The sequence below is a fragment of the Diospyros lotus genome, chromosome 5 (genome assembly GCF_014633365.1).
Source record: "Diospyros lotus cultivar Yz01 chromosome 5, ASM1463336v1, whole genome shotgun sequence".
Taxonomy (NCBI): domain Eukaryota; kingdom Viridiplantae; phylum Streptophyta; class Magnoliopsida; order Ericales; family Ebenaceae; genus Diospyros; species Diospyros lotus.
In genome coordinates this window covers 30,642,321-30,656,621 of record NC_068342.1, presented here as the reverse complement: position 1 = coordinate 30,656,621, position 14,301 = coordinate 30,642,321, and the positions used below count along the sequence as shown (strand labels likewise).

General features: G+C 42.7%; 1 protein-coding gene across 1 annotated transcript; it reads right to left on the bottom strand.

Annotated features, from left to right (window-relative positions):
• Window positions 1–331: 331 nt before the first annotated feature.
• On the bottom strand, window positions 332–1,480 carry LOC127802468 (uncharacterized). Its single transcript, XM_052338302.1, has one exon. The coding sequence runs from the start codon at window positions 1,340–1,342 to the stop codon at window positions 470–472; it is 873 nt and encodes a 290-aa protein (XP_052194262.1). The 5' UTR covers window positions 1,343–1,480; the 3' UTR covers window positions 332–469.
• Between the last annotated feature and the right edge of the window lie 12,821 nt (window positions 1,481–14,301).

Genomic DNA, 14,301 nt, shown 5'->3' with positions numbered 1-14,301 from the left:
ATCAAGGAAAGGTAAATGCCATATCTTGATGCTTGTGCCATATATGCCTCCCCACCCCCAGGACTTAAATCTACCATCAAGTCCTTAATTTATTTGAAATCACATGCATATCATAGCAAGACCACTATAAAATATATAGTACTAACACCTATAACAATAATCCATAAAATTACATTGCACGAGTGGCATGACGGGGCTGTTTCATTTTATCATCATTTTCAATGAGCACATGTGTGCAGCTCTTATACATTTTTATATCAGAGGTTGAAGGAGCCAAGAATAAATAGGGGAGAAGAAAGAAATATCGTATATGCAAAACTTTTGCCCAGTATATTGATTTGTAATTGCAGGGATAATTACAGAGTACATTTTGTTTCTCTTTTACACTGATCTAGTATGAACATCTAATGAAGGATTGGCTTCTGGCTAAGCTTTGGATGCCCCAGTATTGGCCCCCTGACTCTCTTGTCTAGTGATTGAGAATGTTGAGCAGGGAAACTCTGGTTTTTATTAAATGCCTCATCAAGCGCTCTAGATTTTCTTCTAGACCTTGAATGCTCAACTCCAACTTTCCTATCTGTTGCACTACCTCAATGGTTCTTTTGTCGTCAGATTTGCTTGAAACAATGAGTGACTGCACTGCAGCATCAACCTCCTGAAATTCAGTAAGAGCTATTTCTTTGGATTGACATGCTTCATTCTTCCAGTGCATCAGTTTGGACACCAAAGACCAGCCATTTTGCCTCGATTCTGGCTTTGTTCCAGCAGCATATGACAAGAACGAGCTCAATACTGCTAGAGTGACTGCTTCAACCTCTTTTAGCAGGCTAACAATGGCAACAGCTTCTTGGTCTGTGTCTGAGAGTAGGTCTTCGTTTCTGATGCTCTTCAAATCCTTCACCAACTTCTTGATGACCTTCTGCACCTTCTTTCTGGAGGCCAAAAATTCTCCAACATTAACTGCATTCCTTTTCCTACGTAGGGACGAAACAAGTTCTTTGACATCTTCCTTTGTCTGTGAAAAGATATCTTTAGTGGTTGCACAAGCATCCAAGAGTTTGAGATATCCATCCAAGGCCCCATCAACCAATTTCTTATGGCCTTCATGGGCCAAAGCTTGTTGAGTGTGCGGCAACAGAAGCAAGTCAGCAACACAATCATACAGATCCTCAAGCCCACTAGCCCTGTTCCTTAATGAGGGCAATGAGGTGTATGTACCTTCGGAAGACCTTAGTCTGCATAAATGTTCATTGAACTGAGGGATGAGTGGATGAGATCTGGATGGCAAACTGATAGAGCGGACATGATAATGGGACTTTGATCTCAAAGGAGAAGAAGCCATTTTTCTTTCTGATTTGGACTACGGCTTAACCCTGGAATGCTCAATTCAAATGTGCACATTCCTTTGGTGTATCCTCTATCTATTTATATCATGAAACATAGGAGACACAAGGAATCTCACCCTTTTCAATTATATGGGAGCATTAATGATGTTTCACTATGTCTCCCCGCCTTCTAGGTCATCTTAATTTATTTGAAGCCACGTGCATACCATATAGCGTATTGAAAGCCAACTTGATTACCATCCGATGCATTATCATCAGGTAGACGGCTTGATGAAGACTTTCAAAATGAATGTTCATCTGATTGTTGCACAAGAGGCTGGCAAGATCTGCACACGAAATATGATACCTGATTAGTATTATACAAAACAAATGTGATTGCCTCTGATCTGATAGGCAGCCAACACACTCTTCGTCATTGTTTAAAACATTTGGAATCTTGACAGCCTTGATTATATTATATTACACAAAGTCCTCGTGTGGCCTCTGTCAATTATATTCTGATAGAAGTGATCTTGTTTAATTAGTACTAGACAGACGTTAAATTCCAGAGGCTAATCCAAAACTTGTATTCCTGGTTGGCTTGACATGATTAAAAGTTTAAACCCAGAAAACTGAGGGTTTCTTACAGAAGTAAAAATTAAAAGGTGAAGGTTGCCTTGCCTTGATTCAGGCACCAGGTTAAACCCATATAAAATTGGCTCCCATTCTTCAGCATTCCAATGCCGTAATTGCAATTAAATATTCAGAAGTGCTTTAAATGGAACTTATTAAAAATATTACTTTAATTTCCGTCTGATTGATTCATCTCTCATTTACAAGCTTATTAAAAATATTACTTTAATTTCCGTCTGATTGATTCATCTCTCATTTACAAGGCTTTTCCCTAGACGACAAAACTTGGATGCACATAGACATGCATCATACTTTTTCAAACTAGTGGCTGAGAATGTTGAGCAGTGGGACCCCGGTTTTGATTAAATGCCTGTACAAGCATCAGTTTGGCTTCATCATCTTGGATGCTTGACCTCATCTCTGCTAATTGATGTATAACCTTATCGAAATTGTCTGCCTTCTTACAGATGACTGAACCCAACGCAGCATCGACCTTGGGAAACTCATTTCCTTGTGCTTCCTCATCTTGGAATGAAACATTTTTATTTTTCACCATCCTGAAAAACAAGAGTATTGCTATTCACCTCCATTGAACATGAACAGCAGTGACATGAAAAATAATATAAAATATATAGTTGGTAGATTTTTTTACATTTTTTCAGAATTTTAGCACACTTACACACTCCCCTGGGCACACTTTTCCATCTTCTCTCTCTTTCTCTTAACGTTTCCTCTCTCTTGGCACATTTACACACTTCTCTAGCAAACTTTTTCCTCCCTCTTCAATTTCTCTCTCAACTTTCCCCTTCTCTTCTTTATCCCTTTCAGACCACATTTCCTCTCCCAGTAAATTTCTCAGCATTTCTTTACTATTACCGCCTGCCAAGTTCGTCGGAAAATTAAAAGTTTTTCTGCATTTCTTCACTATTACTGCCTGCCAAGTTCGCCAGAAAAGATTTCAGCTCAATCTTCTGACCTGTTACTTTGGTGAGTGCACCTGATTTTGAATGATAGTGTATTCTTTATGGTATGAATGATGATGAATCATAGAACCTAATTTTGGTCCTTTTTAAGATAATAAAAAACATAAATGTTCTATTATTTTATTAGCCACATCTTTAGTTATGGAAAAAAAATTGGTTCTTTATGTGGGCACCAACTGCAGGCCTGAGTTTAATTTTACTCATTTGTAGTCACCTTCAAACTCAAGTAGTTGTTAGCATAAATGTGAAACTTTACAATATTTTTCATACTTGTTCAATTCTCTTAAACTACATAACAGGAAAAGAAATCTCTACCATCTTCGTGTACTCGTAAGTTTAAAATATGATATACTAAAATATCTTATCCTTGGAAGATTGAACCAAAATATTAACAAGCAGCAAGATATTCATAAATATTCTTTATAGTATTTATGTGTATATCATATCTTAACTTTTGCAACTATACTATAAGATGAAAAGCAGTAATTGTTTTCATATGAGTTTTCTTTTGATATTAATTAATTTTTCCATTTTAATAGATAATAAAGTGATTGAGATGCAAGCACCTGAAACTGAATGCACTTTGATTCATTGGAAAACCTTTACGAGTACTACAAACAATATGGGAAACAAGAAAGATTTGGAATTATAAAGAAGTCAACAGGATCAGATGGTAATTTAAGATTTGTTTGTCTTTCATGTTCTCAAGCAGGAAATTCAAGCTCTCAAAAACAAATTACCTTAATCCTAACCCATTGACGAAAATGGCTTGCAAAGCAAAGGTTAATGCAACTATATTTGAGGATGGAAAATGCAAGATTAATTCTGTTATACTTGAGTATAATCACAAGTTGAGGATGGAAAAGGTGAAAGTTACTTATGATGATTGGAAAGGTGACCACGAGGCTCGGCATTATCACAAGTTGCAAAAGAAATTTGATGATATTGTTGACTGGGTTGTCATGTCTTATGTGAACTGTGTAGTATTGTGGAACATGATGGATGCGTTACAATCAAAAATAAACAAAAATGATTCAACTTTGACTAGTTGTTCTTTGACAAGTCCTAATAACATTGATGACCTTTGTAAACCTTCTGGTGAAAACAATAAACTTCATAGTCTTGTAAATGTTCGAAGACATGGGCATCCACCCAAGACTAGAAAGGTCTCTAATGTGAAGTTTGTTTCTAAGAAAAAAAATGTGAAGACAAAAAGAACAAGAAAAAGAGAGAAAATTGAGGTATACGTTTACATTCTATCTTTAAATTTTATTTAAAAAATTAAAATTTATTAGGCATTGTTAAGTTATTAGTATTTTTATTTATTTTCACTGTCAAGCAACTAAACAAGATGTTAGCATGCCCACTGGGGTTAGCACACAAGGAAGTTCAAGTATCCAGGTAATGTTAATATTTTTTTTTAAACTATTCAATTTACTTTTTTATAATAATTTTTTAAATTTTATCTACACTTTATTGGCCTTATGAACAAGGAAACACAAGTGTTTACACCTTATAATTTTCATGTTAATGAAGTTGCAATATCCCAACAACATGTTCCCTGCTTTCAACACTTACCACCACATCACGCTTTGAGGCTTCCAGTTTTATCAAATTATGTATTGAATGCTCCAGGTAAGCACAAGGACCTTATGTAGTATCATTTGATTATTCTACATGCATTAAACTTTGTTTTTGTTGTACATTAGGTGATGTCATACATTGCTATAATTCTATGCACAACAAAGGTGTCACAGCTATAATCCTGAGATGAAAAACCAGTTAGGGGCGTGAGTAGATGTCCCCGCATAAGGGCAGATGTAGGGGGGCTGGCACGGACTGAATCCCGTGCCAGCCCCAACTAAACAGTAAAAATATATATATAAATATATAAAATCCCAAGCACAGCCCAGTCCCAGGCCCCCCTCTGCATCCGCCCCTGTCCCCGCACAAATTCTCTGATGCTTAAGTTAGTCTTAAAGTGCTTGAGTGCAATGAAGGATCATCACGAGGATACATAGCATGAAACGGAAACGTTTTTAAATAAAAACTTTCCTCGTATTGATTAGAATCTAGGAAACTTACTTTTCCTTCTGATTATCGGACGGAATGAAGCGACAGGCGGAGGATGGGCGGGAGCTTCTTCTCGTGGTGGAGACGACGGTTGTCCTGCAATCCTACGGCTCCTTCGCATCAGAACTTGAAGGCTCTCTTTTGATCTTCCGAAGTATGACTCAAACTCGTGGCCTCTCTTTCGGTGAAGAAGAGTAAAAAAAAAAAAAACCTTAGATGAAAAACAACCAAGGAGAGAATATATAGGGAGAACCCTAGGGTTAAAACCCTAGTGGGCCAAACCCTAGTGGGCCAAGTCCATTTAATTAATTTTCTAATTGGGTTAGCCCAATTAATTAATAAAAAGTAATGAACTATTATTTTATTCTAGCCCAATTAATTATGGACTATTCTGAATAAAATAATTCTCTCTCAATGTAATTCACCCAACAAGCCAAATGTATTAAATAATACATGAGTTATATCGAGCTACCCCGGGGACCAAAAGACAAATTATTCACGGCTACTAAAATGACCAAAATATCCCTGCTACCTAGTAGCTATATTTTGTCATTCTAAGTGTTCCAACTATCACCATATGGTAATACTGACCCCACGAATAATTTTGCATATGCCATATCTTTGACCTACTAGTGTAATGACGAAAATACCCCTCTGCGTAACACCCATCATTTAGAAAGGAATAATGTACTAACACCTCTCTAAATGATTTCTACCATCCTTAGATCACTAGTCCAATAATCCGTGACTACTCGAATGTACTTGCTTATCACTGGGAGCTACCCAGAAGCACACACTCTTAAGTCACGTTCCCAGGGCCCTGGATTATTTGATTATTCTTGGACAATCACAAAGGGGTGAATCACAGAAACTATCTTGTATTAGTCTGTCTTAGCTAATTAGAAACCATACTCCCAACTCAAAAGGTTATTGATCTTTGATAGACCTCACCTACAGTGAATCTAAGAATATAGCTCTAGGTTCACTAGACCACCAACTAATACTCAAGTGTTAGAGTACTCGTCCACGTAGTAGCAGTGATAAACTAGCTCCATGATAATTAGTACTTTGTCATTAGCTTCTATCACAGGTCCACTCTACGCATTCCAAATACGCTTGTACAATTAGAGTAAACGAACTGTTTACTGGCTAAGGCAAGCCATCCTCCATTAGGATCTATTGCACAATGATCTTATCATGATAGAATGCCCAGTTCTATCAAAAGATCAAGAGTAATATTTTCTTGCTTATTAAGTACCCATGATTCATGCCTAACTGTGAAGAACGACCCATCACATGAATCACTCACTTAATAGCATGGACACTTTTCCAACAATTAAATGCAAATAATATATGTGCCACAAACTGACTAAAAGAAACATCATTACCATAAATTAAACAAAACGTGTCTTTAGGGCATATATTTCCAACATGCAAAACGTAAAGTCTAAGAGTAGAAGTGAACTTACCTGAGAGATGAGGTGGCTCTTCTATTTATAGAGGAGGGAGGGGGGGACACGTGGCAATCAACCTACGTTTTTAGGATAGAATATTCTTGGCAAATTCTTTGAAATCTTGGAAGATTCTTATGGGTTCCAAGAAGGGTCTTGGAGAAAGGCTCCCAGGCTTGGTTTGAGGGACACCCCAAGAAGGTTTCTTGGCTACAAGAGAGGCTCTAAGGGGTGACGAAATGCATGGTCAATCTTGGGAGATGGTGTAGCCAAACCTTGATGGAGATGAACGGGTGGAGTACGCTCCACTCGATCATAGCTGAGTGGAGGGACTTTAATCTCGGCTCTTCCTTCCTTTTTTTCTTGCTTTATGGTCTTATATCTTGATGCAATCTTCTTCAAGGTTAAACTTTGTTGGGAGTTAAAGTTACTAGCACCATAAATGATCAGGTGGGGTGTACCCTGTCAGTGAAAGTGCCCTAAATGCTAATTTTACACTTTGAGATGTGTCGACGTTCGGAATTAGTCGACGGAGATTTGTAGGCCCGCACCGGTATGGTAGATCCGAGAGAGGAACAGTGAGGTATCCGGTCCGATTTGCTGAGCCACCGGCCCATCCCTGTAAGGTACTCCGAAGCTCAAATCAGTGAGCAAGCAAGCAAATATATCGGGTGTTTGTAAGTTGGCGAAAAAGAGTACATACCCCGGCCCTCAAGAGGGCTGGTCGATATTTATCTCAGTCGAAGCTTCTCTGCATGCTCCGTACTTGTACAGGCGATGGGATGGAATAGCCGGCGAGGGCATCCCTACCGCGGTGAGGTGTCGATGAGACCTTCATTAATGAGGATGGGATCTGCCATTAGTGAGGATGGGATCTGTCATTAATAAGGATGGGATCTAAGGTGGATGTTCGGAAACCCAAGCGCAGCTGTAATGATGTTGTTGTCAGAAGGCCAGGATGGGACTGGCATGGGCTAGCCAAATGGGCCGGGAGAATGGGCCCGAAGGGTTCATTCAGGGCGGCCCTTAGCCTACCGATATGCCGCGAGACACGCCCCTTCTACAATACGAGCTGAAGGGCTGAGCCAATGAGATATGGAGATCGCTGGGAACTTGCTCAAAACATAGCTGGGGGCCTGTCCAAATACGCTGACGAGTTAGAAGTGCTATCGGGAGCTCGCTTGGTCCCAACGTTCGATCCTGGGCTTCAGCATTATCTGAGCTCGCTTTGACGAGATCAATTCAAATTTTACTAGGCCTTCAGCATTTGGGTCGAATCACTACATTAATTCCAGCCCACACAGAGTAGAGCGAGAAATACCCATAACATCAAGCCCCCCAGCTCGCAGTGCAATCTTCGGGCTAGGAGCTGACACATACCCAATTATATCGGCCTTCAATACGTCTTTTCAGCTTTCCACCCAATCGTTTCAAATCACGTTGTTTCGTGTAGCACATCTTGTCTGCGGCGCATTTAATGCTCACGTTTCCCGTAACTGCCAATCATCATGTTTGTAATCCCCGCGCTTTTGCTCACAGCCATTGGATCTGGGGAAGCTCGTCAGTCTCTTTATCCAATGACGGGTGTCCTAAACCATAAAAAGGGGGAGGGGGTCATTCTACTCCCTCTTTATCGTCTCATTTCAAAAATCTCCCTCGCTCCTACAACTTGCTTTCTTTCAACTTCGAGATTTCATTGCCGCTGGTTCTGAAGACCCTTTACCCTAGTTTCTCTGTTGATTCCCGTTCCTGATTGTTGCAGCTACTAGCTTAAGAATAGTAAGTTCCTCATATCCCTTTAACGTATTTCGATTCTATCTTCGTTCTTTCCATTATCTTTGCCTCCACGCCCCACCACTCGGCGATGACGGGGCGGCTTATAGGAAAAGGCTTTGCCTATCCCAGGAGGTTCGACAAGCTTAGAAACCTCAGCCCCCTTTTTCTTTTGAGTCATGCCCTGTTGCGAAGCGCACGCGACCTGACAGGTAGAAGGCGTCTCTAGGAACTTTGATTCAACATTCTGATTCTTTTCTTCTCATTTCTCTCTTTTTTTTTTTTTTAGATGTGGACATCAGGTCATAAGCGCCACGACCACAGGGTAGAGAGTGATGACACCTCCAGCTCTTCGGGGCAAAAAGGAGTAATGCTACCGTGACCTGTTCAAGACGTGGCTTCATCTCATTCAGAGGTTGCTAAGAGAGCTCTTCAGTGTACCACCCCCGTATTAACCCAGCGATCTGCCGAGGAGTGTGCGGCTCATGACATCTTCAAGCGGTATCCCACAAGGCTGACAATCGGCAAACTAATGTCGTATGCCGCCTCATACCGCCTTCCCTGTGGGACTCGTCTGATGGTCCCTTCCCCTGATAACCACGCAGCTTTTCCTTTCATGGGATTTGTTGCCATTAGCCCCCAACACTTAGAGTTCGGTTTTAGGTGTCCACTTCAGGCCTACCTCATAGATATCCTGAATGACCTTAAGCTCGCTCCTTTCCAGTTGACTCCTAACTCGAACGCCCAAATAAGCTCCCTAGCCATCCTTTTTAAACAGAACAAACTTCCTCTTCCAACCCCTAGAGTACTTAGGTACCTTTACTCTTTCAAGGGTACCAAGGATGGGTTGTACTACATGGCAGCTCACTCCTCGGACTGCAAGAGGGTCTTGCCTCAAGGAAGGGCCAAAGGCAGGTCCAATGTTGGAGACTACAAGTCTCAATGGTTTTACCTGTCATATTCCTCTCTTAAAGACCTCAACAACTTCAGTTTTGTTCTCGTGCCGAGTGAGTAGAAGTTTTTTATTATTTTTTTATTTTTTTTGCACCTGTAATCATCAACTCGGCCATGCCTATCTTTGCTTCACATATGTCTTTCTGATTTTACAGACGTCACCGGGGGGTACCTGAACTAACCATCTCCGAAGCGCAAGATCTTCAAGCAGCTTCGGACTTAAAAACTGATGAAGACGATTGTGAGTTCTACGAGTCTATTCTTTGCGATTATCATCTCACCCCTCCCTTTGGTAACAAGGAAATCAGGAAGGGCGACATCGGGATACGTGGTCAAAAGGAGGTAAGGTCCATTTTTGACGATGCTGATTTTGACGGAAGCCTAGTTAGGGAAAGCGGAGCTCGTGGTGAAGTTATTGTTGCAGCTTTATTGACACTATCAAAGGCGATGAAGCTTCAATTCGAACAACCCGGTTCTTCCACGATCTCCAGTGTCCCTAAGACCGTTCGTGCGGCCTCTTCCCCTGCAAAAGCTCGAGGGGCTGGGACTCATACCGAAGCAACCAGCTCAAAGTGCGATCCCGCCAGTATGCCTTGTTCTAATTCCGCACTCGTAGTCGCAGCTTCCGTAAGGCCAGTTACCACAGACATTTCCTCGCAGCCCGGGGTGGCCAAGACTGCCGTGAGTCGTGAAAAATCCGTGGTTCGCGAGGAGACTTCCGAAAGTAAGAGGAAGGCCCCTCCGACCTCACAGCCCACCTCGCAAGCCCAGGATGATAAGAGGAAGAAAACGAGCACCCCCACAGGACCGAGCGCATCTGACGTCGTGGCTGGTAGGACATACTTTGCCCCCCTCCTCGATAATATGGACCAGGTACTTGGTAACTATGCCAAGAGCCTAGACAACAAGGAAGTGTCGAGTAAGGCGCTTGAGGATTACGTCGCTCACCACAGTCTTTTGGTGAGGTTCTTTTCCCACTCTTGCGTTTCTTTATTTTACCCCTTCTTTTTTTTTATTTTGTTTTGAGCGCGTTGACCCCTCCAATTTTGTAGGCTTCCTTAGGCGTCTTCAAGCTAAAGGAAGAGAGAGCTCATGCCATGAAAGAAAGAGAAAAGCTCGAGGCTGCTACCGAGGTGCTGAAAAATGACAAGAAGAAGCTGGAAGAGAGCCTGGCCTTTATGACCGGTGAATCCAGAAAATATCGGGGCCAGGTCGAAGGCTTGGAGAACCGAGTAAAGGAGGCCGAGCGAGCCAAAAAGGAGACCGAAGATGATCTGTATCGCCAGAAGCAAATGCTCGGCTTGGCCTGTTCCCAAGCCACCTCAAAGCTGAACAAGGCTGAAATGGACTTGGCTGCGATGCAAGGCGAACTGAAGCAGGCTCGGCAGGAGGTTGAGTAGTTGAAAGTCGACGTCAAGGTCTAGGTCGCAAGGGAGCGTGAGGAGGTCAAATTTGATGTCTGTAGCACGTTCCTTTTTACTTTGTGGAAAGCGCATCCAGATCTCGACTTCTCGTTCTTTGGTGAGGAAGCAGTGGAGGCGGTGAAGAAGTATACCGCTGATGCTGCAAACTCGAGAATCACTGCCCCGGCGTCCGGACCCAACCAGGTCGTGGTCGATCTTTCTACTGAGGATACCACCAACCTTGCTTCCCAAGATGTAGCGGCTCCAAACCAAGATCCTCTAGGCCACTAGACTGTTGTTTTTCTCTTTTACTCTTGTATCTGAATTTTGGGAGCAATTCATTTCTTTCGTTCAATGCATTTTCTGCTTCTTTATCATTTGCTGTGAACTTCAAAAACACAACATAGAAACGAGCTTAAATTCAGTTAACTTGAGTATACCTTTAACTTGCAAACAATAAATTTTGAAAACAAGCGGCTTTAAATAACACATCGAATAAGATATTGTTAGCTCGAGTCGCATGCTCAGTAGGTCATGATCGCGGGATCAAATCCAAACTAACGTGCGGTAGCTTGATAGTTGTTAAATTAGTTCACATTTTTTCGTCAAGTTATACGCCCAGGTAGGTCATAGTTTGCCCCCAGCTAACGTACCATGACTTTTGAGGGTTTTGATGAGGTCAATGGTGAAGACTCAAGCAAGTCGCAGTTCATGCGTTTTGTCAAGATAAGAGGACCCCGGCCGGTGAACCATGACTCAGGAGTTTTAAGGGTGGTTCCTCGCTTTAGCGCTAAACCATGACACTACGGTCAAGATGAATGGGCTTCGTTTTTCCAACCACGACCTAGGGTGAAGACTAAGATGAATGCTTAGATAAGCCACAAACCATGGCACGTTAGCCAAGTTAATGGGCCCCAGCTCGCAAACCATAGTCTTATAATCCTCCAATTATATTCTGATTCTTATTCTTAACAACCAAAGCGTGGGTGCAAAAATATTTATCAGAGATAAAAGACACGTTAGTATAGTTCAAACAAAATTTTGTTGCTTGACTTAGCGAAGCAAATATCAACAAAGTTGAAACATCGATTGGTAATTGAAAATGCGAGAAAGGGGAAAAGTGTTTGCTTATCGAAAATATGGTCTCAGATGCTCCATGTTCTAGGCTCGCAAGAGAGCTGCTCCATCCATGTTGGCCAAGTGATATGCTCCGTTGCCAAAATTTTCCTTCACGATATAGGGACCTTCTGATTATAGTATCTTGCCACGTGCTGTTGGTAAGTTGCCACTCTCAAGCGAGCTGTCTCCCTTGTTTCCTCAAGCAAATCGAGACTTGAGGCCAGTAGTCGGTCATTGTTCTCTTGGTTGAAAGTGGCTCTTCGCTGGCTTGTTACTTCATTTTCTGCTGGGATCATCGCCTCGGATCCATATACCATAGAAAAAGGGGTTTCTCCCGTGGTTGTGCAAGCTGTAGTTCGGTAAGCCCAGAGCACGGTTTGTAGTTCATCCATCCAAGCTCCCTTTCTCGATTCCAACCTAGTCTTTAATATTTGCTTGATTATCTTGTTCATGGATTCGACTTGACCGTTGGCTTGTGGGTGGTCCACGGCTGTGAAGCTTTTCCTAATCCCAGTGACTCGTAAAATTAAACGAACTGCTCGTTGGTAAACTAGGTCCCATTGTCAGTGACTATTTGTTGAGGGACACTGAACCTGCAGATGATGTCATTCCATACAAAGTTTTCTACCTTTGTGGTAGATATCTGTGCAAGCTCCTTTACCTCTGCCCATTTGGTGAAGTAATCTACGGCCACGATAGCATGCTTACATCCGTCGCGAGCTGTTGGAAGTGGCCCGATCAGGTCGATACCCCATATGACGAAAGGCTAAGGGCTGCTCATTTGTTGAAGATAGGCAGGGGGAGCTCGTGGTACTTTTGCAAACCTTTGGTATGCGTCGCACCTCCTCACCAGGTCCATAGCATCTCGCTTCATGGTAGGCCAGTAAAAACCCTGGCAAAATGCCTTCTGAGACAAGGATACCTCCCCAGCATGATTGCCGCAATGGCTAGCATGGATTTCTTCGAGAATCACTCGGCAATCAGGCTCATCGATGCATCTAAGTAACAGGACTGAGAACCCTCGCTTGTACAGCATATCGTCACAAATATAATATCTGGCCGCCCAGGCTCGAAGACGCCGTGCCTCCGGTTTGTCACTTAGCAACTATCCTCCTTGCAAATAGTTTACGATCGGCTTCATCCATGAATCTAGCCTTATCTCAATTGTCAATGTCTCATCTTTTTCCTCCATGCTCAGTGCTGCTAGGAACTCTATGGGGATAGCTCCCAATGAGTCAGCTTCTCCAACCGAAGCCAAACAAGCTAGGGCATCGACGCGAGAGTTCTAGCTCCGCGGGACTTGATTTACTTCACACTCCTCGAAGAAGCGGAACAATTCCTGAACTTTCTGGAGGTACGCTACCATCTTTGGGCCCTTTGCCTAATACTCCCCTTGTACCTGACAGACCACGAGCTGGGAGTCACTGAAAATTTTTAATCGCTATGCCTTGACTTTTTTTACTAAGTGGAAACCAACTAGTAGTGCTTCGTATTCATCTTCATTGTTGGTTGCACTAAACCCGAACCTCTATGCGTAGGGGATCTTATGTCCCTTCAGGCTTACCAGGAGTATGCCAGCTCCAGACCCGTGTTCTTTGGATGAGCCGTCAACAAATAATTCCCAAACTGGCGAAGTTGGGGGGGCTGGTTCTTCCACTGGTCCTGTGAATTCTGCAACGAAGTCTGCCGGTACCTGACCCTTTATGGCCGCTCATGACTTGTACTCTATGTTGAATTGGGCGAGCTCAATAGCCCACTTGAGTAGGCGGCCGAATGAATCAAGCTTCTGTAAAATCTGCTTCAGTGGATGTTTGGTCAGCATGCTAATCTGATGAGCTTGGAAATAGGGGCGTAGCTTTCGAGACGCGATCACCAGGGAACAAGTGAGCTTCTCCACGGGGGAGTATCTTGTTTCAGCGTCGAGTAGCCTGTGGCTTACATAGTATACTGGGTATTAGACCCGGTCTTCTTCTCGAACTAGAGCGGCGCTCACTGCGTACCCAGACACCCCTAGGTAGACAATCAGTTCCTCCCCTTCCTTTGGCTTTGACATGAGGGGAGCCCACCCCCTATATTCTTTCAACTGCTGGAAAACAGTCTCGCACTCTTCCGTCCATTCAAACCTATTTGCTTTCTTTAGGACTTTGAAAAACGGGATGGATTTATCAGAAGATTTGGAGACGAACCTGCTAAAGGCCGCGACCTGTCCATTTAAGCTTTGCACTTCCTTAGTCTTGGTGGGCGATCACATGTCAAGTAGAGCTCAGATTTTCTCTGGATTGGCCTCGATACCCCTCTCGTTGACCATGAAACCCAAACATTTTTCAGAAGTCACACCGAATGAGCATTTGAGTGGATTTAACTTCATCTGGTACTTCCTCAGAACCTGGAATGCTTCTCCCAGGTCACTGGCGTGGTTGGCAACCTGTCTGGATTTCACCAGCATATCATCAACGTATACTTCCATGGTCTTTCCGATCAAATCTCTGAACATCATGTTGACTAGCCGTTGGTATGTCACCCCTGCATTTCTTAGTCCGGAGGGCATTACCTTGTAACAGTATAATCCTCGATCTGTCATAAAGGA